At 37.0% G+C, this 23,989-nt stretch overlaps 1 protein-coding gene and 1 long non-coding RNA gene across 4 annotated transcripts in view; one reads left to right on the top strand and one right to left on the bottom strand.

Moving 5' to 3' along the window:
- The window catches only part of GYPA (glycophorin A), a 43,651-nt gene extending 24,054 nt beyond the window's left edge, over positions 1-19,597 (top strand). For 2 of the 3 annotated variants that reach the window (NM_001427973.1, XM_054683872.2), the window contains exons 2-7: positions 1,405-1,503; positions 2,211-2,306; positions 3,241-3,279; positions 5,070-5,155; positions 7,255-7,333; positions 10,599-12,699. In NM_001427973.1, the coding sequence (NP_001414902.1) occupies positions 1,405-1,503; positions 2,211-2,306; positions 3,241-3,279; positions 5,070-5,155; positions 7,255-7,333; positions 10,599-10,615 (416 nt within the window). In that variant the 3' untranslated portion in view covers positions 10,616-12,699. Of the gene's footprint in view, positions 1-1,404; positions 1,504-2,210; positions 2,307-3,240; positions 3,280-5,069; positions 5,156-7,254; positions 7,334-10,598; positions 12,700-19,410 lie in introns of those variants that run through there. The other variant, XM_054683873.2, reaches the window with a different exon arrangement.
- LOC104006225 (uncharacterized) overlaps positions 1-23,468 on the bottom strand; it is a 77,923-nt gene extending 54,455 nt beyond the window's left edge. The window contains exons 1-3 of the long non-coding RNA XR_008547794.1: positions 22,886-23,468; positions 18,485-18,683; positions 17,905-17,984 (exon numbers count right to left, since the gene is read on the bottom strand). This is a non-coding gene — a long non-coding RNA (uncharacterized LOC104006225). The remainder of the gene's footprint in view (positions 1-17,904; positions 17,985-18,484; positions 18,684-22,885) is intronic.
- Between the last annotated feature and the right edge of the window lie 521 nt (positions 23,469-23,989).

The raw sequence follows: 23,989 nt of genomic DNA, 5'->3' as shown, positions 1-23,989 counted from the left end.
AAAGTTTGAGCATTCAGCTGAGGGGCCAAGTTGGCTGCCTCTGAGAAGAAGCCCTTCCACCTCCACTCCATTGCACTTGGGTGCCATTCCCCTCAGTTGAATGTCTCAAAGAGATGAGCAAATGTACATCTACAGAGTTCAGGGTACTGACGTTTATCATAATGATTTATAACTCTCAGAAGAGTGAAAAACACATGAATGCACAGAATAGGAGACTGAAATATAAACCACAGAACATTCATACAATGGAATACTTTGCAGTCATAAAAATCTTCTCATAGAAGAATATTTGACAGCATAGGGATATCTGTGGCATATTAAGTAGAAAGTCAGACTTGTAAACATTATATACATATTCATATATATGTAAACACCATGATCCCATATTTAGATATAACAACTAAAAGTTCAGATGGTTATATATCAAAATGTGTCAAATGTTCAACCTTGCATAGGCTGACTGTAGATGAATTTTATATTATTCTTTGTGCTTTCTTGTAGTTCCCAAATTTTCTTTATTGAATCTATATTACATTTGCAATTTAAAGAATTTAATTTACAAAATTTTATAAAATAACTTATAAATTTGAAATGTATTGCATTTAAGAATAAAAAGTGTTTAATTACAAAAATAATTCACAATTTAATGAGATTTTAAAAGGATATATGTGAGTCTACATTCTGATTTCATGTTTGCATGCATGGTTTTTTTTTTCTTTTGAGACAGAGTCTCGCTCTGTCGCCCAGGCTGGAGTGCGGTGGCGTGATCTCGGCTCACTGCAAGCTTTGCCTTCTGGGTTCACACAATGTAATAGTGTTTTATTATTGTTTCCATTTTTATTGAAGAAGTAAGATTGTCCCTACCAGATGGAGACACTGAGATATGGGACAGAACTTTTGTTCTATATAATTATTACGCGCTTCCACCTTTCTTAGCATAGACAGTTTCCAAAATGCAACTTCAAGTTACCCCTTTATAAGCATAATAACAATAATACCCAACATATATGTAATGCTCTTTATGTGCCAAGTACTATACTAACACATGCACATTACATACACACACACCACATACACACACATATTTAAACTAATTTCGTTCTCACAATGACATTTTGAGGCAAGTATTATAATTGTACAGATGAGAAAACCAAGGCACACTTTATCTGTAAACCTCTGCTATGCAGAAATTCTGGAGGGGCTTCTGGCCCCTTAATTTTAAAATAAGGCCAATAATACAATACTTACCACATAGCAATTCTCTAAAGATTATGTAAGATATATACCAAAGCGCTTAGCTCAGGGACTGGAGGGATGTGAGAGGAATTTGTCTTTTGCAATATGCTTTATGGTCCGCTCAGTCACCTCGTTCTTAATCCCTTTCTCAACTTCTATTTTATACAGCAATTGTGAGCATATCAGCATCAAGTACCACTGAGGTGGCAATGCACACTTCAACCTCTTCTTCAGTCACAAAGAGTTACATCTCATCAGAGACAAATGGTTTGTTTTCATTTTTATTTTTAAATTGTGGCTCCGAAATCTTTTTTGTGATGTAACCCATTTTAGGGGACCTGTCACTGCAGAGAAACTGACAAACACTGAGAAATGCGAGCTAAGTAGACACAGCCTACTAAGTAGACACAATTCCTACTACAGAGGAATTCTTGCCTCTGAAATATCTCACAGAAATAATACTGTGAGTTAAAGAAATTAAAACAATGTGGCAAAGCACAGAAATGATGCACATGACCATGAACTAGTGGGCCAGATGAAGGGGACCTAATAGTGCGGTGGTGCGGAGGGTCTGTGGGCAAATTGAGTTCAGCTCAGACCCGGGCTCAGCTCTATCCCAGCTGCTGACCCAGGGTGAGTTGCCCTGCAGGGTTTCTATCCCATTAATTTTAAAATGGGGCCAATAACACAGTACTTATCTCACAGCATTTCTCTAAAGGCTAAATAAGAAGATGTATCTAAAAGTTATTAGCTCAGAGCCTCACACATTCTCAGTGACTGACAAACAATAAGCAAAGCTGTGTGCTGAGATAAGAGGAATCTGGTGGCAGTCTCTCTTGTTAGTTTTCAGGGGAGAAGAAGAAATTCTGGAGCTGCAGCTGGGAGGGATGTGGGAGATTTGTCTTTCATAATACGCTTTATGTCCACGCAGTCATCTCATTCTTGATCCCTTTCTCAACTTCTCTTATATGCAGATAAGCACAAACGGGACACATATGCAGCCACTCCTAGAGCTCATGAAGTTTCAGAAATTTCTGTTACATTTGTTTACCCTCCAGAAGTGTATAACGGTATGTTCTTAGTTTTAAATAGTTGCTCTGGAGTCATTGTTGTGATTGAACTCTATTTACACGAGCTGTAACTCATGACAGTTCTCAAGCTTTCGTGACAGAAAACCCATCTCTTTTACTCCAAAGCCCATATAGCACCCACAACTATTAACTGTGACCAAGAAAGAGAAGGCAAGCCCCAATTAACCTTTGTACGTAAAGCCTAAAGAATGAAAAAATATACCAGAATCCTCAATCATCAAACAACATAGTATATACTAAGTAATTTGTAATAATTAAACTCTAGAAAATTGTGTGGCTTCGGTAGTAAGAAAGCTTCATGACGTAAAATGGCAAGTGGAGACAGAGACAAAAGTAGGATGTGGACTGAGAGGGAAGGTTAGCACAGGTGGAACAGTAAGGCAACCATACTATCAATTGCTACTGACATAGAATCCAGAGAGACTATTGGCAAAAGCTCAAATGAGACACAGTAACAGTTTAGATTCAGACAGTGGCTGTGGCAGAAATCTGGAAAATTGATAGCCGCATGATCCCTCTTTGCATGGGACTGGCATCTGTGTGGAGTAATGGCTCCATATGCCTCCTTTCTTCTCATTATTTTTACATGTTTTAAAAATGCATTGCTTCTTGTGGAAGTCAATAAGTGATTCTTCCAATACTTTCTCATTCCTTTCCCCTCAGTTATGAGACAATTTGCTTATTTCTCATCCATGAATACTTGTTGGGTCATTAAAAGTAGATACTGAAATTACTAATGGTAGGACTGACACATTACCTCATAAATGTTACTCTCTAGATGTTGAAAGTTGACCAACAACTCTCAAAATATGATTAAGAAAAGGAAACCCACAGAACAGTTTGATTCCAAAATGATTTTTTTCTTTGCACATGCCTTACTTATTTGGACTTACATTGAAATTTTGCTTTATAGGAGAAAGGGTACAACTTGTCCATCGTTTCTCTGAACCAGGTATGTTAATATTTGACAAAGAATAAAAGTCATTCCATTTTAAACTATCCATTGCTTGTTACAAATGCCTAAGAAAATGTGTCAATCTTAAAACAGAAGAGCATATGTTGTTAACTTTATTCACACAAAATTGTAAAGGCAAAGAAAATATTCTCTTTTTAAAATTAAAATAGGCATTTCTTATTTTTAAAAACATTTTGGGGGCCAGGGGCAGTGGCTCATGCCTATAATCCCAGAACTTTGGGAGGCTGAGCCTGGCTAATCGCTTGAGCCCAGGAATTTGAGAACAGCCTGGGCAATATGGCGAAATCCATCTCTACAAAAAATACAAAAATTAGCTGGGATGGGGCACGCACCTGTAGTCTCAGCTACTTGGGAGGCTGGCTGAGGTGGGAGGATCGGATCCATTGCCTGAGTCTGGGAGTTTAAGGCTGCAGTGAGCTATGACTGTGCCACTGTACTCTAGCCTTGGTAAGACCCTGTCTCAAAAACAAATACATAAGTAAATAAAAATAAATAAAAACATTTTGGAAATAGAAATACATAATTTGGTAATAGTTTTTCTCTTAAGTTAGATGTTTTACCTTTCTAACCAATCCTGAGTACTTGAAAAAAGCCTCATAAGAGCTTATAAAACAAATGAACTTCCCTCTTCCCTCATATAAAAAGCAAGGCATTTAAAATCATCTAATTAACTGGTACTGTATTTCAAGGGTAAATGTCAGCCTTGATTCATTTTTGGCCCAATGCAACCACTTAGGGACCATCTTGACAACCTCTGCTGAAGGGACATCCCTTCCCCTCACTTGAGTATCACTGTGTGTGCTCATTTGCTATTCTGCATTCTAACCCTCCCTTCACACTTGGCTGTGTCCATGGCTCACAGGGTAAAAAGCACATCATAGAACTTCATCACTATCACATACATTCAAGCTAAGTGGTCAAGAAGACTGGGCAACACCAGCAAGAGGAAATGCTACTTTTACTTTTTATCAACAATAGGGCTTTTAAATATTAATTAGGCAAATAAATGAGCCATTTTACCTTTATGTCTAGCCTTCCGTTCTATTTACTTCAACTGGAAGCACTACAAATATGCTATAAATATGGAAATATCTCTTACTTAATTGATTTCAATTGTTTCATTCCCAACATATAAATGACTCAACAAGCATTGTTAGTGACTACATTGGAGACTATGCATAGGAATACTGTGGAAGGAATAAAGCTTAGAACATAGATGACCTGCATTATAGTTATAATTCTACTTTTAACTAGTTGTCTGACCAAGGCTAAGTTAACCTCATTCAGCTGCTTTTCTTCATTTGTAAACTGTTTATACCAGTTTCTTTCCAAAATTATGATTCTATGATCTGTTCAATGCTCTTTTATATGTCAAGACATTGTTTTCTCTCATAACTTCCAAACTATGGGAGAATTTGTGGTTTTTTCCCCATATCTGAGGAGAATGTCCACTGAGTTCTTATCTACAGTTACACTAGTGAAGAACGCTGGGTCTGGAATCGGAAGCCTCAGGTCTTATTTCTGTCATCAACTACTTTGCGACCCTGGACAAAAGACTTGATCACTCACAGTCCCAGTTTCCCACAAGGTTACTGTAAAGCACACAATTTTAAAAAAGACAAAATCTACATAATAGTATATTAATTGTGCTTTCTATTAAAAGGCAAGGTGATGGTATGCTGATGTTATCTGTCTTATTTTTCAATTGCTATATGGTCATTTATTTCAGACTTTCATAATTTTGCTGCTCTCTTTATCTCCTGTAGAGATAACACTCATTATTTTTGGGGTGATGGCTGGTGTTATTGGAACGATCCTCTTAATTTCTTACAGTATTCGCCGACTGATAAAGGTGAGAATTCAGTTTTTAATTTTGCTCTAAATACCAATGTGAACAGCTCTAAGAGGGTTTATTCCTCTGAGTTCAGTTAAACTCAGAAGAGAAACAGAACTGCATAAAATTCCATCTTTTTCAACTGGACACATAGAAGTCACTGTGCTTCTCTAGCAGAATTTTTTTTTGCATTTGCCCAATTAAAGGGAACCTCTAAATATAAGTCTGTCCCCCATTTTCCCAATGAAAGATCTCCCTAAGTTTTTGTCTAACTTGCTGTCACATATTTTGATGGATATTGAGGAAATATTAAGATTCTACTTATAGTATTTACCGTATTCGTGTATAAAATATTTAAAATAATATATTTACATATGTTTAAAACTTTGGGGGAAGCCAAGGCAGGAGGATTGCTTGAGCTCAGGAGTTTGAGACCAGCCTGAGCAAAAAGGTGAAACCTAGTCTATACAAAAAATATGAAAATTAGAAAGGCGTTGTGGTGCACATGTGTAGTATCAGCTACTCAGGGGGCTGAAGTGGGAGGATTGCTTGAGCCTGGGAAATCAAGGCTGCAGTGAGCTGTGATCATGCTACTGCACTCCAGCCTGGGCAACAGAGTGAGACCCTGTCTCAATAAATAAATAAATAAATAAATAAATAAATAAATATAAACAAAATAAAACTTTTGCCTTTCTTAATTCTCACATGTTCTGAAACAGATTTTTCAAATTTCCACCCATGAATTCTTAACATCAGTGATTTTTTTTGAATCATTAATGCTTTTTTTAATTTTTTTTTTTTTTTTTTTTTGAGACAGAGTTTCCCTCTGTCACCTAGGCTCGAGTGCAAGGTGGTGCAATCTCTGCTCACTGCAGCCTCTGCCTCCCTGGTTCAAGTGATTCTCGTGCTTCAGCCTACGCAGTAGTTGGGACTACAGGTGCGGGCCACCATGCCTGACTAATTTTTGTATTTTTTTAATAGCAGAGATGAGGTTTCTCTGTGTTGGCCAGGCTGGTTTCAAACTCCTGACCTCAAGTGATCCATCTGCCCTTGGCCTCCAAAGTGCTGGGATTACAAGCATGAGCCACCACGCCCAGCCCACTAATGCTATTTTTACATCCATACAACACAACTTATTGAAGTGCATAACTTTTGCTATCACTTTCTATTCACGATATTTAAGACACAATATGTGTGTGTGTATTGATGATGCTGTCACTGTCTCTGTAATCCTAGATCAGAAGTACTTAGTCACATGAGATTGGTACAGTTGTGTTTTCATTCATCCTCTATTCTTAATCTCTCTTTGTGATTTTTGAGACCATAACCACTATATAATTCTTTTAAAAAGGCTGAGAGGTGTGACAGCACTGCAATTGTGGGGCCATCAGAAGAAGAATGATAGTAATATCTACATTAAGTTCCTTTGCCTCTTTTCTTTTTTAACTACTTCTAACAGTTAACTTCTACCATCATCCAATCCTATAATTGATTTTCAGTATTCCATGTAAATATATCTTCCTTAAATAATACTTTTGGTTAATCAAAGAAAAGTAACTGAAAATGCCTACTCTTGTGTGAGATATTTTGTAAGGACTTTAATATAAGATAGCTTTTTTTGTCTGGAGTATAAAAGAGAAAAGTCATCTTCTTACATGGGCATATATGGCAAAGTGGGTTGTCTTCTCTCTTCGTCAATGTTCTAAAACCTGAAAAAGCCAAGGAAATATTTAGTTGGCAAAGTTCAGAGAATTTTCTAAATGTATATGGATGAATTTTGTCCTGGTCAACATGATGCAGAGATCACACACTTTATTTTTATTTTTATTTTCACTTTCACTATTTATTACAGCAGGGAAATATGTAAGTATCAGTGTTTGAGGTGATATTTCTCCTACTGAAATACCAAATACTACAGAGGAACACAAATACAAGTTTAAATCAATGCTTATACCAGTAACTAGTAACAACAACAATAACAAAATCTCTGCAAAGGGGATTTCAACCAAAAGAAAAAAAATTTTAGAAAAATATATTTTTAAGCTGAAGCATTTTACTTTTTACTGTCTTAAGACTAGAAAATTGTGTTATTAATATTTTCTGGTGTTTCTTCATAGAAAAGCCCATCTGATGTAAAACCTCTCCCCTCACCTGACACAGACGTGCCTTTAAGTTCTGTTGAAATAGAAAATCCAGGTTGGTGTTAATATTTGCAGTTCCTTTTGCCTTTTAGGAAAAAAAAATCAAACCGGTGAGTTACTTCTTTCTGATTTGAGGGAGGAGGAAACCAGTTATGATTCATTTCTATTCTATCTCATTAATTCTACTTCTTTGACTTTTTAGAAATGTCTGCAGCATAGTGAGATTCTCCTTTGGACACAAAGTGTTTTGTTTTGTTTTTTTTAAAAAAACTCAATCAAATAGTAAAAGCAAAAGAGAAAACCAAGTGTACTTCGTATTTCCCAAACTGCAAAGTTACGTGTATAGGAGACTCTATGGTCAGTATGGTGTAGCATAGTGTAATAGCCCCAGATCTGAAATCAGACTTGGATTTGAATCCATGCTCCAACACCTATTAGCTGTGTAACCCTGAGCAAGCTACTAAACCTCTTTTAATATGGGGATAATGATAGTATCAACCTCACAAAGTTTAATGAGAATTAAATAAGCTACAACCGGTAAAGCGTTTAAAACCATTCGTGGCCATCATAAGTCCTCATGCCTGTTAGCTGTTATCAATATAGCACTGACATCAATGCTATATCAATATAGCATGTTATCAATATAGCGTCATTCCCAAATGACCTCCTGTGCACACTGGCAAGCCATCTGGCACATGCTTTCATCTCCACTCCCAGGTGCTAAGCAGATACAAAACATGTGAAAGGCCATGGATATATTTTGTTTATCCAGAACAGTATTAAACCACATAGTGCTTTTTGAAAAGAATATTTATTGTCAACCTTTAAAAGTCGGAAATTGTTACATTTTAAAAATCAAGTGTTGCTATTCCTCTGGGGAAAAATGTAAACTCCCAAAACGCTGAGAGCCTTCATACCAGCATGAGACCAATTCCTAAGAGCTGAGTAGTGGCTGCTACCTGTACTGTCTGTCTAAATCCCCAGCCAATTGCATTTGTTTTATTCACCGTGGCCCCTGGTATGAACTCACTAAGAAAGCATATAGTTCCTATTAAACTTTGCCTGAAGCATAAACCCAAATGACATCTATTTTGGGAGATAGTTACTAAGAACAAGTCTCTGGAATGAGCTTTATTTCTCAAGCAAAAGAGATTTCATTCTGCCTTCTACAAAATCAATTGATTTTACTCCCATAATTTTCAGAAATCATGACAGATCAGAGGTCCTGTATGCTTCTGGATTTCGATTTTAACCCTGGGCCAGTCTAGGTTTTCTAGACTTTAGAGTCACAGAACACAGAGTTTTCAAGATCCATCACAGCTACACAGGTTACATGCAGGATTTGCCACATCACATTATCATGTGAATTCTTAAAGCTTAACAGTAATTGTTACATAAGTTTATAATCCTAAGACGTTCCTGCTATGTGGAAATGAATGGCATAGATATGATTCTCAGCTAAAAGGATTAATAAAATCCAATCTGCAGATACTTGAAACAACGGAAGTTTTTGAGTCATATGCCAGATTCACTTCATTTACTAAGGTTATCTTGTTATTGGACTGGCAGCTGGAACAAGTAACTGTAGAATATTCATTTTATCTGCATTCTGCCTTGTTCCACAAAAAAGTCTTGATGCAGTTTTTTAAGTGGAGCAATTACAACCTAAAGCCTATTTTTCGAACTGAAATTTATATACACTTTTAGCTACTTATTTATTCTGGAGACATATTTAGTGTTTAGTGTTTCCCCTGCCATTTTTTTCATACAATCTTAAGCATCTCAAATGTTTGGCACAATTTAATACACCACAGTGCATCAAGATGTCCTTGTAGTTTAATTCAGTTAAGTGCAACAAACATTTGCTAAATGCATACAGTGGGGTAGGCACCACACTCACATTAGATATACCAATATGAGTCTTCGTCCTTTAGAAGCTGAGAGACTAATGGAAAAAACAGAATGTCATTGCAGTGAACAAGTTCTACAGTAGTGGAGGCAATAGCTCCACTTGTCCCAGAGACTGAGACAGGTATCAAAGGCTTCTGAAGATGAAATCACCTGGGATTAGCCTTAAAAGACAGATAGATATTACCTAGGGCAGGGTAGTTTTAGCAGAAGGGCAGCCTGAGTGAGTAAAAGCATGGAAGACAGAATATGTTTACCTAAAGAATTGTATGCATTTCCACATTAGCAGGATTGCTGCTTTGGTTCTCTGTTCACGTCTCAAATATGTGTAATGGCAGTGGAAAGTCAGAAGAACCAAACTTTAGGCTCACTTTATTTCCCCACATTTGTGCAAGTGAAGTTATTAAATGTCTTAGTATATTAGTGAGACAAGTTATGAATTCTGACTGCACCTCACAGAAAACATAGGAAAACACATTATTAAAGATTATTTAAAATGCTTTAGTCCTACTTTTATAGAATATGGCTCTAAATTAGTTTATAAGCCAAAGGCATAAGAGGTTAAAATGACAGTACCATCTCAACAAGAACTAATGATGTAAAGGAGTAATTAGAGTATAAATTGTTTTAACCTTCTAAAAGTGCACATGATCTGTGATTGGTGAAAAATGAGAATAAGCGAATCTGAGTCAGCTGCCCACTGTGGCATGCACATCTGACCCACTAGCCTATTTCCCACAGGAGAATGTTTGAGATGCACAGTTCCTGTTGTGCCCAAATAGAAGAAGACTGGAAAAGCTCTGCTTCTAGAAGAGCAAGGGCTCCCCTCTCCCTTTCATGCAGTTTCTAGGAGCAACATAAATTCAACCTTCCAACCAGGAAAAGTGGAGCATCGGGTTTACTGGAGAAAATTAGCCCAGTGCGCTTCTTTTACACCCTAGAACCAGAGAGGAACTTGGCAATAAGCTTTTGTGCAGACTTCTCCTTGGGGGAAAAAAAAAGTCATTATTAAAAAAGACATGACAGACTTAGACACATGCCTTAAATTTTAACATGCATATGTGATTCAACTTATCATTTACTGGCTTCACATTATATTTTGCCTCTATACAAGTTTGGCTGTTCATTTCTTATCTCTGTAGAAACTAGGAGCAGAGCAATTATATTTATTCTTTACCTAAGGCTTTTAGAATAGATATTCTAAGAAATTCTGTATTTTTCTTTACACAAAACTTGACAATAGAGCTAATATGTAAGGAGAGTCCTTTCATTTCCTACTAATTACATTCAAGGACAACTCTGCAAGAATGTAGAATCCTAAAATGTATACTGTGCATTAATTTCCTGTTGTGTTTAAACATAACTATGTCTCATATTTCGGTCTTGTATTTTTTTTACTATAATCCTTCTAGAGACAAGTGATCAATGAGAATCTGTTCACCAAACCAAATGTGGAAAGAACACAAAGAAGACATAAGACCTCAGTCAAGTGAAAAATTAACATGTGGACTGGACACTCCAATAAATTATATTCCTGCCTAAGTTGTACAATTTCAGAATGCAATTTTCATTATAATGAGTTCCAGTGACTCAATGATGGGAAAAAAATCTCTGCTCATTAATATTTCAAGATAAAGAACAAATGTTTCCTTGAATGCTTGCTTTTGTGTGTTAGCATAATTTTTAGAATTGTTTGAGAATTCTGATCCAAAACTTTAGTTGAATTCATCTACGTTTGTTTAATATTAACTTAACCTATTCTATTGTATTATAATGATGGTTCTGTCAAATGAAAGGCTTGAAATACCTAGATGAAGTTTAGATTTTCTTCCTATTGTAAACTTTTGAGTCTGGTTTCATTGTTTTAAATAAATTAAGGGGACACTAAAGTCCTATCATTCATTTCCTTCATTGCTGAACAGGCAAGATATAATATTATATGAATGATTACTATATTTTGTTCACACTAATAAAGCTTATGCTCAGAAATGCCATACACACACACACACACACAAACACACACATTTATCATTTAATGCATAAATCAACACAAAAGGTTTTCCCATTAATATGAAATATTATATATAAGTGCCATATTTAAAATAATTTGTCTAACAGTAGAACTGTGTCGGAGCACTCACTGAAGCTTGCATTCCACTGAAAGAGTTATTTGTGTAAGTAGAGTATCCGGAGAAGGAAAAGAACTTACAACCTTTCTTTATAACAGAAACTCAACTCTAAATTCAACAAGATGTGCAAACCGGACATGCAGGTGAATATTTTAATAGGTTACTATAAGGTTCTCAATTAAATTCTTTAATCTGTCCAGTCCCAGTTTCTCTTATTAATAAAACTTTGGAAGTTGCTTTAAACCATTTAAAGGAAATTTCTAGATATAGAAACTAAGGACTGTGACTATACAGCTGTCACTCATTTGTAGTAAAACTTAAAAAGCAAAAACAAAAAACAAAAAAGACCTTCCTGTGATACTTTATTTCCGAACTAATACAAATCTATATGACTTTTTATTATTGTGTGATAACCAAGTAAATGTTTTCTATTTTGCATATTTTCAGGCATGGTAACAGAAATTTACCTTTTAATAAATTAAAAAATCTAAATTTTAACCTACTTGTATGTTCAGAGAGTGTTTTTGTACTATATTGACTACTTAAAATAGAGAATGAGACTAAGAAGGGAACATTTCTGTTGACACATGTTTTTTAAAAGTAATTTTAAGAGCATTATTAGGTTAATTTAATCCAATTAATGACCCAAATGCCAAGGTAATTTTAAATTTACATTTTTAATAAAAGCAACATGTTGAAACAAGAGACGGTGAGATTAACCTTTTTGCTAAAGTAATTTACAAGTCAAAGACAGGAAGAGATCAGAGTGAATGTGCCTTCTTAACCAGAGCTACAGAATTTAGTGAATAATTAAAGTACAAACTGCTTTGACCTCCTTGAACTTTTCCAAGCAATTTCTCTGTACTTCTATATATGAATGTCTTAGCCAATTTTCTGCTACTATAACAGAATACCACAGACTGGGTAATTTAAAAAGAAAAGAAATTTATTTTCTTCCTAGTTCTGGAGGCTGGGAAGGCGAAGGGCATGGCACTGACATCTGCCTTGTAACTGATGAGAACCTTCTTACTGCATGATAACAAAGCAGAAAGGCAAGGAAAAGCGTAAGATGAAGAGAGAGGAAATGAAGCCAAACACATCCTTTCATCAGAAGCCCATTCCCTCTATAAGGCGTTATTACATTTATGAGAATGGAGTTCTCATGACCTAATCATGACCTTAAAGGCCCCTCCCAACACTGTTACAATGGCAATTAAATTTCAACAAAGGTTCCAGAGGTGACATTCGAATCAGCAATGAAATTTTCATAGTTAAATTTGGTATTCGTGGGGGAAGAAATGACCATTTCCCTTGTATTTTTATAATTAAATCAGCAAAATATTGTAATAAAGAAATCTTTCCTGTGAAGATACCATGACCCCATGTTGGATTTCTTGAAATTGGGGATGTGATGGGAAGGTTTGGTGATGCTGATTATGGAATTGTACTCTTCAGCCCTGGTTGTTTGCTTGTGTCGTTGTGAGCAAAAGATCTAAATGAGGGAAAAAATGAATGGAGAAGGCTGAGAGGCACTGTGAAGAAAGAATGACCTTTTCTTACAATAGAAATTTAACTCCGAAAACAACTCTGAACGGAGAGCCAAAGAACAGCATGGACAAAGGGGTATTTTGGTGATATTGATATATAGTGATTGAAGAATAGCCTTCTGGTTTATTCTAAACATATATCCTATCAAATGTAGCAAATTTCTTAGAAGAAATTCCTGAAAGCCAAATATTATTTAAATAAAAATAAATAAATACTTTGACCCAAAGTGATGCATAGGCCTCTCACTGTGTCAACCAGTTCTAATGCATTTATGCCCTCAGCTGTATTTAGGGGGCATGTGCATTGCCAACTGCTAACCCACTTTCAGCATCTAGATGTAAACATCTCCTCTGAATCCTCACAGCACTTATGCATATTTTGTAGCATTACTACGATCTGAATTCCATACCCTTCTTAACTATGATTCATTAAAAGCAAGAACTTTAATTCATTTTTGTAACTCCTGAGAGGCTTAACAAAATTAGCTTCTTATTTCATGAAGCCTTTATTAATATTTAAAATGGCATGATACACAGTGACCTCTTAAAGGTTTGGTCTGGCGTGGCATGGACAGAGAATCAGATTTGGAGCCAGGATTTGAACCCTCACTATTTATTCACATAACTTTGGTTCCTTTATCTGAAATATGAAGATTAGAATAACTGCCTGGTAGAAATGTCACAAGATTTATATATTTATATAGAAAAATGAAAAACAAGAAGAAACTATTAATATCAGTCCAAAAGGAAAAAAATTTACTCTCATGTAGTGAGAGATAACCCTCATGGCAGTCATGTGCAACTTTTGCAATTCTCTCCCGTATCTTCTTAAACCTGAAAAGTGTCTAGTTTATTTACATGTTGATATAATGTGTAGAGTGATATTCTCCACAACTGATTCCCTCAGACTAAAGCCCCTGGATTTTTTTAAATTTTGCATAGAAACTAAACCAAGGTTAATCCATAAGGAGGAAGCACACAAATGCTTTTTGATGGAAAGAGGTATATTACAGCAAAAGATGACTCAAACATGATTCTATACAAAATCTGCTTTTGTATGGGAAAATAAGCAGCTTTTCAGAACTAGCCCTAATTTATCTTTAAAGAATGTAAAAGTGCTTATATTGAATTTGTATATAGCTGTAGAGCTTAGTATTAAGCCATAATTAATACAAGAGAAAGAAAAATAAAAGGATAAGCACAGTTATGTTTTATAAGTTTACCTGCAAGATACTATATTACTTGTCTGCAAAAGACACAACAGGTAGGTTCTCAAAATAGAAAATAAATCCAGCTGAGCGCAGTGGCTTACACCTGTAATCCCAGCACCCTGGGAAGCTGAGGTGGGTAGATCACCTAAGTTCCAGACCAGCCTGGCCAACATGGTGAAATCCCATCTCTACTAAAAATACAAAAATTAGCTGGGCATGGTGGTGCACACCTGTAATCCTAGCTGCTCAGGAGGCTGAGGCAGGAGAATCGTTTAAACCTGGAAGGCGGAGGTTGCAGTGAGCCAAGATCGTGCCACTGCACTCCAGCCTGTGTGCCAGAGCAAGACTCCGACTCAAAAAAAAAAAAAAAAAAGAAAAGAAAAAAATAAATCCAATTATGGAAAAAATACAGTCATAGTTTTGTACCCTGAGTTGTGATTATTCATTTTTAAAAATACATTTATTATTTCCTAATACCTTATTTACCCATGAAAAGAAATTAATTATTAAGAGGTATGATAATATTTGTTCTTAAACCTACACTTAAAATATCAAAAGTGTGACCATAGAATGAGGGATCTTAAAATTGACAACTGGCTGAGCAGCCTGGAGTAAGAATGGTGTAAAATACTTCTGCACAGGTATCACAGCCAGGCCAGGAAATCATGAGAAAGGGAAGGTGAGAGTGCTCATCATCTGACTGATTATCAAATTTAGTATGCGTATGGTTCCAAATTTGAACACTGGAAAGTGATATAGACCACCTGGGATCACTTTTAACATGGAAAGCAGACTAGGCTGGATGCATCAGCATAACTGTCTGAACATAAAGTCATCACATGAAGGACAGCTGGAGGAGAGAGGGAGAGGAATGGAGGAAGAATGAGAAAGTGAGCTAGGTCCCAAAGAGCTGTGCATCCAGATGTGCCTAAGCAGACAAAGCCTCTTCTCAGTTATGGGAGTCAATAAATCCCCTCTTTGCTTAAGCTGGTTTTTTTAAATTAGGCTTTTTGTCATTTATAATAGAAAGAGTCTTAGCTAAAGTAAAAGAAAATCAAAATAGATGATTGGGCTGACACCTTATATCCAATAAAGACTGCATTCCAGGTTGACATATAAGACTTAATACAGAATTTCCAAAGGAAATGTCTCAAGATTGTACAATTCTAAAACTCTCACCAACAGTAAAAGAATAAAAGTGTAAGGAGTTGGTGACTGAACAAAAGGGAGTGTAGAGAAGAGAGCTGTTTGTGTGCCTTCAAGGTCTCTCCTAAGGAGGAGAGGTGAGGAGGTTCTCCTCTCTTCACTTTGTCAAGAGCTCTAGAGGGTCTTGGGAGAACTTGAATGTGTCCTTGGAATGTCAGAGAATTATGACTCTTACTTGAGATATCTAAAGGGCAAAAAAATGGCCCCAGTCCTGCCCTGAAAGTATATTAAGGAGATACTGGAAAGCTAGGGATGACAAGCATTCCTACAGTTTTAAGAGGCAGTGAAAAAATGAGTTTCTTGTGGGCTCTATACACACCAACTGCAAAAAAAAAAATGTTCCTGTGAGTTATCTTTGGTCATGTTGGAAATGACTTCCTGGAGAGGCCAATAGCTTTTAAGAGAAAGAAAACAGAAGTGTTGCCAGACACCTAATACTTTGTTTACCCATGAGGGACGGAAGAAGGATGCAGGTAAACAACTGAAACAGACATGGATTTATACAAGCCAAGAGAATATCAGATGAAAAGTCCCAAGTGATGGGAAAATTCTGAAGAACCCTCAAGAATACCTATAAGAGGAAGGTTCAAATATAAAACTCTGCCAAGAGAAAATGTGGGACCACTGTGAAATATTGGTCTAGTCGGACTTTCCTACTCCTTTACCTAGTTTTTTCCTTCCTGTGTTCCAGTGCTGGAGGGTTTAGAAACTTTGAGTAGCAAGATGGAAGAAAAGGAATAAATGCTCCAGTTCGGGGTTGGGGAGAAGTTGACTAGATCTTTCCTTTCCTGAATCCAGGGAAGAGAAGAAATACAAACATTAATTTTAAATCAGAATAGAAATGTTGATTATTGCATTGGTATAGACATTTTAATTAGAAACTGGAGAGCCATTTGTATTACCTAATGGTGACCAGAAGAGTAATGGGATGTTTGGGCAGAGGAACAATGCAAGGACCAGTTCTACAGAAGACATTTAAAAGGACACAGGAGACATGACTCAAATTATTTCTAATTGAATTCTATGAGTCTTGTTTACTTAATACAACCATTATACAGATAGAAGTATTAATGTAGCAAAAGCATTTGTTGATGACTTAGATAAGGCATAATGGGAAAAAATACTTATACATTATTAGTAACTGTAAATTGACTCAGAAACAATAGAGCAATATATTCCAAAATTCACAAATTTGTCTATATATTTCTGGCCCAGTATTTCCATTTTGAAGAATGTGCCCCAGTAAAATTACAAAAAAGTGTAAATTATTATTTTGTAATTGACTTTACATATTAATTGCATCAGTGAATAGCAAAAAGAAAATAACCCAAATGTTCACTAACTTAGTAATGTCTATGTGTCAGTTATAATTTACATATTAGCATATTAACAAAATAGACTATTATGTAGCCAATTAAAAGGTGCATGTACACTTTGTCTACAAGTGAAAATGTGTGTAGAAATGAATTTTTAATGAAAAAATAGTAAACATAGTATGATTATTCTGAACTAAAAAAATTTGTAGTGCATAAATTTTAAAGCTCAAAAAGAAAAACTTCAACACTCAGTAGTTTCTTTCTTCTTGTTTTTGTTCAAGAACTAGTGCTACGGACTTACAATGCAGTACTAACATTCCTGGTTCCTGTTGAATATTTCTAAGCTAGAGCGCTACTTCAAAACTGAAGACCAGAGACATCTTGGTATTGCTCCATGTTCATATCTCATGAAACATGTTTTTTGGGGTGTGTTTAAACTGTGCTGTGACTCTGCAAAAATAAGCCTTGAAAGCTGAAGGAGAAATGTTTCAAAGGGAAAGAAAGCCAGAAATATCTGTTTCCTAACTCAACAATATGACAATTTAGTTCATATACCTTGGAAGGAATGTGATTCCACTTTTTAAATGTGAAGTGTTACTAAAACTTTTTTTAATATTAAAACATATTAGAAAGACAAATATCACATGTTCTCACTCACATGTGGGAGCTAAACATGTGGACTTCATGAAGACAGAAAGTAGATTGGGTAGATTGGTAGTCACCAGAGGATGGGAAGGAGAGCGGGGAGGGGATGATGAAGGCAAAATAAAGAACACAATTGTGTTTATTACCACTGAGGTGTATATGCAAAATGGTAAAGATGGCAAATTATATATGTGTATTTAACCTCAATAAAAATAGAAACGGGGCTTAAAACCTAGATGACGGGTTGATAGGGGCAGCAAACCACCATGGCACATGTATACCTATGTAACAAACCTGCACATTCTGCACATGTATCCTGGAACTTAAGGTAAATTAATTAATTAATTAATTAAATAAAATAAAACAAACATCTATATGTCAAATATATCAGTTTGAGATAATATTAGGAGCAAGTGTGTATATAATCCTTCCTCAGATTAATACATTTTAATTCATCATTCAAATCCTAGTTTGAAAAATCGGGCTACTTCTCCATTTTAGCACCTGAGGAAGCAACAAGAGAGTGCACTCGTAGCAATAGAAGGCAGAAAAATGTGCCTCTGTTGTTTCTCCCTCAAAATAAGTCTGCTCTAGGAAAGAGTTTATTTCTAGAAGTGTAATAGTCATCCGTATAGCAATGACCACGGTTCCCACCAGGACTTACCATGTGGTTTGGCTGTGTCCTCACTCAAATCTCATCTTGAATTGCAGTTCCCATAATCCCCATACGTAGTGGAAGGGACGCTGTGGGAGGTAATTTAATCATGAAGGTGGTTACCCTCATGCTGCTCATGCTGTTCTCATATAATGAGTGAGTTCTCACAGGATCTGATGCTTTTATAAGTGGCTTACCCCTTCGCTTGGCACTCATTCTCTCTCCTGCCACCCTGTGAAGAGGTGACTTCTGCCTTGACTGCAAGTTTTCTGAAGCCTCCCCAGCCATGGGGAACAGTAAGTCAATTAAACCTATTTCCTTTATAAACTACCCAGTCTCAGGCAGTTCTTTATGGCAGCGTGAGAATGGACTAATACAACTTATAAAGAAAACCTAAAAGAAAAGCAAATGAAGCTCTCATCTCTCACTGGGACCATCTGAGCAACAGATATAGGACCTATAAGTTGCCACATTCTCTGACACATATAGCTCTTCACTTCTAAAGCCAAACAGAATCCTCTAAAACATGATAACCATGCAATCAATTGTTTTTTGAAAAACCTTTCAGAATTTGTTTTTGTTTACTCACCTCAAGGTTTTTACAAAACTTCCAATATATGGGAGATCCAGGTTCCCAGCTTCCTTCCCTTATTCTTGTTCAATACAGGTACACAGCATGACCTCAAGTATCACACAATTTGTTCACGCTTCTCTTTCTTCCAGTGTAGCATGAAAGCCTTGACTGAGGCAATGACAGAGCACCTTCACATCTCACTCCTTCACTGTGTCTAGAATAGAGTCCACCAAAGTGATTATTACATAGACCAGTTTACTCCTTTTGAAATCAAAACTGCGACAGACCTAGAAGTTTTTCTCAAGGATTCTGCAGGCAGGGAAGTAAAAATAGTTTTCTTGATGATTTGAAGTTTCTTAAAGCAAAGTGACCAGTGTTGATTTTTGTATTTCTAGGAATGACTTTTCCCACAACTCCTCCACTAGGATTGAAAACTGGACTTGAAACCTAACTCTTCTGTCTGGTTTCTGCCCACTTGGCTAGCCCTATTCTTGTAAGCAGATACTTTGCTGTATCCTCAAGCCTTGATGTGCTCCCGATTCCACACCTACCCAGCCTATTTGCTGCTACCCATTTGACTTTTAGTATTTTCACAGCCTGAGATTATTCTTACTTTATCCCACCTAATTTTTTTTGTATTTTTAATAGAGACGGGGTTTCACCATGTTGGCCAGGATGGTCTCAAACTCCCGACCTCAAGTGATTCACCTGCCTCAGCCTCCCAGAGTGCTGGGATTACAGGTGTGAGCCACTGTGCCCGGCCCCAATTAGGGTTTTTATAAAGCCAAAAGAACTTGGCAATACCCCTAGGTACCCTTTAAAAGCCTCCAATTGGCTACACCCTATGAAGGATTGGCCTGTGACCAATCAGAGGCTGAAGTGGAGGCTTAGCTCATGATCAAGCAGAGGCTGAAGTGGAAACTTCTGTCTTTTTATCACAGGCATGAGGATGTGGCCTGCATGCTGCCTGATCTTGCCTAGAACTGGCTGCACCTGCTGTTCTCTTGCTTATGCAAACTGGCTGCACCTGCTATTCCTTTGCTTATGCCCCAACCCCTGGCTATCCTAATTCCCTGTTCTCCTGCCTCACTATTACTCTATTCTCTACTTCTAAATAAAAATAAAACAAAATATAAACCATTTGCATGTATCATAGTCATGATTTGTTATTTCAAGCTATGTTTAAAATGTAAAGCCCATTACAGTAGGATAGATGAGAAGAAAGAAGGGTCTGAACAAAGCCAACAGCGGAGAACATGCAGAAGGGGAATGAAGACTTCAGCCTGGACTCTCATTAGGTGGTTGTCCAGGATAACATGAAGTCTCATGTGAAATATATTGGAAAAGAACAAGATTCAGTCAAGTACCCAAGGTGCCTGACTGCTGAAACGGCACTGTAATTTAAAAAGCAAAGACAAGTTTATCATACTGTGAGATCCTTGAGGGCAAGGACCAAATTCTATTCAAATCTTTGTCAAAAACCAGATTTTTGATAGGCTTACTTTAGTATCCATTGATCTTAATTATAGTTCGCCTGCCAGGAGTTAAGGTCCCTCCTCAACAGTAAAGAGAATGACAGGCACAGGGGTCGGAGCACATAGAGAAGGGCCTGACCTTCAAATGAACTCTGGAGAGCACTCATCACCTCCAGAACACAGCAGATCTTACTGAGATGGCTGGGTCAGAAATCTCTGAGGGACTCCAGGATGCCCACGCCTCAGAAAGGACAGGTAAAACCAAAGGACCTGGGGTCCCAATGTGCAGCACGTTTCCTCTTCGAGTACACACCAGATACATTCTGACTGCCTTATCCTTGGAGTCAGAAGGAGGAGTGTCTGAGGTCTCTTTTCTCCCATCCTAAAAACAGGACGTAGAGCAGGCCTTGGCCATATGCTGTATGCCTCCCCTAAGTGAGCAGTAAGAGATTGTCACACATCTGCTATGTTCAGAATCTGCATTTGAATAAATGAATGCTATTACCTCTCAAGGTGACTGCTTTGAAGGTATAAATTCTAAAGTATTTCAGAAACCTCAGACATTACATTCACACCATGATAAAATCTGGTAGGTCTGATGACAAGGAATGGTGTTTGTTGCATATTTAAAAGATTGCAGACAGTTCTACGTTAAAAGTTCTTTCTGTGGGTGAGGGGGCTGTGGGATGGGGGAGATGCCAGGATATGTATAGAGCTTAATTTCACTTGCTGGGATTATAGCTAATTTTTGTTTTTTTCTTTATACTTTTTTTTCTAGCTTCTTAATTTTTTGTAACAAAACTATATTACATTTTTAAAGAGACAATAACAAAAGCCATTGACTTTTTCCAAAACTAAATATATATATACATATATACATATAGCAACAAGACAGTTGCTAGTACACATCTCCCTAACAGAGTTACATTAGTCTACATGGGGTTTTACTTATAATTGACATAGTTACCCTAATCTATGCATTCTTTGACTATGTTGCGTGTCTAACATGTTCCAGTGACCATTCAATTGTGGATTACAGAGAACTGTCATTGTCCAAATTAGAGGCAGGAATTTCAGTCCTGTGGGAAGCATCCAAAAAGTTCTTCAGCACAGATAGGTTTAGGAATAAAACTGGAGATCTTTTGAGTAGTTCTCATTTTTATAAGCTTGGTCCTGAACTTATCTGCCCCTTAATTATTTTTAGAATTGATTTCATGCTCAGGTCAATCATTTCACAGTGAAGAATATACCATTTCTCAAACTGCCTTCTTTCCAAATTTTATGACTAGAGTTCAGCCTGAGTTCCAGAATCAGCTGATGAACATCACTCAATGGAGCATATTAACTAGAATTGTTGTCTCCATCTGGGTCTCTTCCAAATGGTCTTGTCAAATGCTATCAGAGCATCATATATTAGAGAATATGTTATATCAGCCTCCACTTAAGTTACTCATAGATTGTCCTTGACCCTTCTCATGGCTCTTCTCTCTTGTAGGTGGTATTATTGGTAACATAATTTGCTCTGACAAAAGCAAATAAAGGAAATTTTAGACCTGTATTATTCAACTGGATAAAACTGAAGGTTCAGAAGTGATTTCAAATATTGCCAACCAGGTGAAAATTATTTCCATTCTCAGCTGAACGCCATTACCTATAAATCAAAAGTAATCAGTTTAATGTAAGTCTTACCTATGTCTATTAAACTTTTTCTAGGCCTACCAAAGAATAAAAATGCTGAATATTTTAATGTCCTCAGATTAAAGTATCCCCATCTCTGAATATTTTGAAATTTTAAAAAGAAATCACTAAAAGGTGACCAGCAGCATTTATTCTTACTAAAAAGAATGGATGAGATGGCATGGAATATAGTAACAGCCTTGTTACATGGAATATAGTAATAGCTTGTCTCCCTGTCTCTACTCTTGATTTTTATATTCCCTCCTTCACAGAGCAATTTTTTCAAACTGTCAATTAGATCATGTGTTTCTCCTACTTAAAATCTCCAGTAGGTTTTTCACTGCACCAGAATAAAATCACCACTTGTTAGCATGCTCTCTGAAGTTCTGACCTGTCCACATGCTCAGCTCACCTGGCCTGCCCCCGTCAACCCTCTCCCACTCTCTCCTGTCATTAGGTTGCAGCCACTGAACTTTCCCCCAAAACTCCAACATACTAAGGTTGCTCCTTTCTTAGGAACTTTGTTCTAAATTTTTCTTCTTTTTTTGCTTCATATCTTTGCTTGACTGCCTCCATATTATTCCTGTCTCACACCTTCAAAGAAAATTCTGATGACTATATTTTTCATCTGCTTTGTTTACTATGTATCCTCAGAGCCCAGAATAATGGCTAGAACACAGGAAAACTCAGGAAAATTTCATTGAATGAAATAGGTCTTCCCTGCCTACCCAAGGCAAAGCAGCTTGTAGTCTTCTTCCCTCCTTCCCATTAAGTTCTCTTTCATTTTCTTCCTGTATTTTTTTCATAGCACTCAGCTCCCAGGACTACCGTCTTTATTTGTATAACTGGTTATTGGCAAGTCTCAATTCAGTAGGGTAAAAAAAATTAATTCTTTAAATTTGCTTATACTACATGGAATATACTTTTCCCATTTCTTATTCCTATTCACTAGAAACATCTCGGGGAGATAGGCAACTTTCTGGTCTTTTTTGTTATTAAAATTTCAAAACACCAATCTTAGATGTAAATGAAAGCTATACAGCTACTTTCTTTTTTCTAGGTTTATCACGCCTCTGGGATTGGGATTAGAGGAAGAAAGCAAAGAAAGGACATTTTTTTACTTCACTGTTCACAGTGTAATCGTGTGCCTGATGGCTGTAGCTACTAATTTAGCTTACACTGACTGGCCACTAAGGGACTCTAGGAGTCAGAATCTAAATGCTGAGTCTCTCAAAGGCATAGAGAGAATTTCAGAGGGCCTTACCATGACATGGGGATTAAACACCAGTTCTGCCCAATTCTCATCACGAAATCCTTATCCCATGCCTCTTTGTGTTTAGTGTTCCCTTGCCTAGGGGACAGTCCTCCTGGGTAAGATCAGCAAGATAACTCTTCAGTCACATTCCATTTGATCCTTTGAATACTCTGGGGTCCTCACCCACCAAATGGATGGAGTTCAGCTGCTCAATCACTGCCTTTCTCAGAACTCGGTTGTCCAACCACAATTCCCTTTCCCTTACTCACGTAGGGATAGGGCTATATTGGCAAAATGCCACCTGAACAGCCTGCTAACAGTAAACCAAATATTAGTTTCTCTCACCTTCTTGAAGGCATTTACAGTCTTTGTAAGCTCTTCTCCTAGATTTTCCCTTTCCTGTTCCTGCTTAGATTCTAAGAATGAAGTGCATCCTTCTCCTTTTCTTCATTAGGTGAAGTGGGATTTACCCATTACCATATATTCACCACCAGGTCACTGACGAGAGACTCCAGTGAATCTCTTTCCCTCTGCATTCCTCTCCTTGTACAGACTAGAGGGTCACATTGTATAAAGCCTAACATAGCCCTGCAAAGAGATCTGGCCCCAGCAGTGAGCACAAACTCAGTAATTCTCTTTAGAGTGAGGTGGTAATCAGTGCCTCTTGGTTTCAGCTGTGGTCCTAGTGGCTAATTACGGAAGGATAGGAATAGTCTCACAACATCCTGTAACATTGGCTTACCTGTATATTATATGCCACCCATAACCATAAAGACACCAGGATTTAGGTTCCTTGAAGGTAATGACTATGGGTCCCTCTCTGTGGAAGAATAGTGAATAGAAGAGAGAAATCACTCAATATGTGGAATGACTGATACGGTTTGACTGTGTTCCCACTCAAATCTCATCTTGAATTGTAGTTCAAATAATCCCCACGTGTCATGGGAGGAACCCAGTGGGAGGTACTTGAATCACTGCTGTGGTTTCCCCTATGCTATACTCATGATAGTGAGTAAATTCTCACATAATCTGATAGTTTTATAAAGGAGCTTCCCCCTTCACTCAGCTCTCATTCTTCTCCTTCCTGCCACTACGTAAGAAAGATGTGTTTGT

Source organism: Pan troglodytes, chromosome 3, assembly GCF_028858775.2.
Source record: "Pan troglodytes isolate AG18354 chromosome 3, NHGRI_mPanTro3-v2.0_pri, whole genome shotgun sequence".
Classification (NCBI taxonomy): domain Eukaryota; kingdom Metazoa; phylum Chordata; class Mammalia; order Primates; family Hominidae; genus Pan; species Pan troglodytes.
Note: the sequence above shows the minus strand (reverse complement) of the source record. Positions and strands in the feature narration are given on the sequence as shown.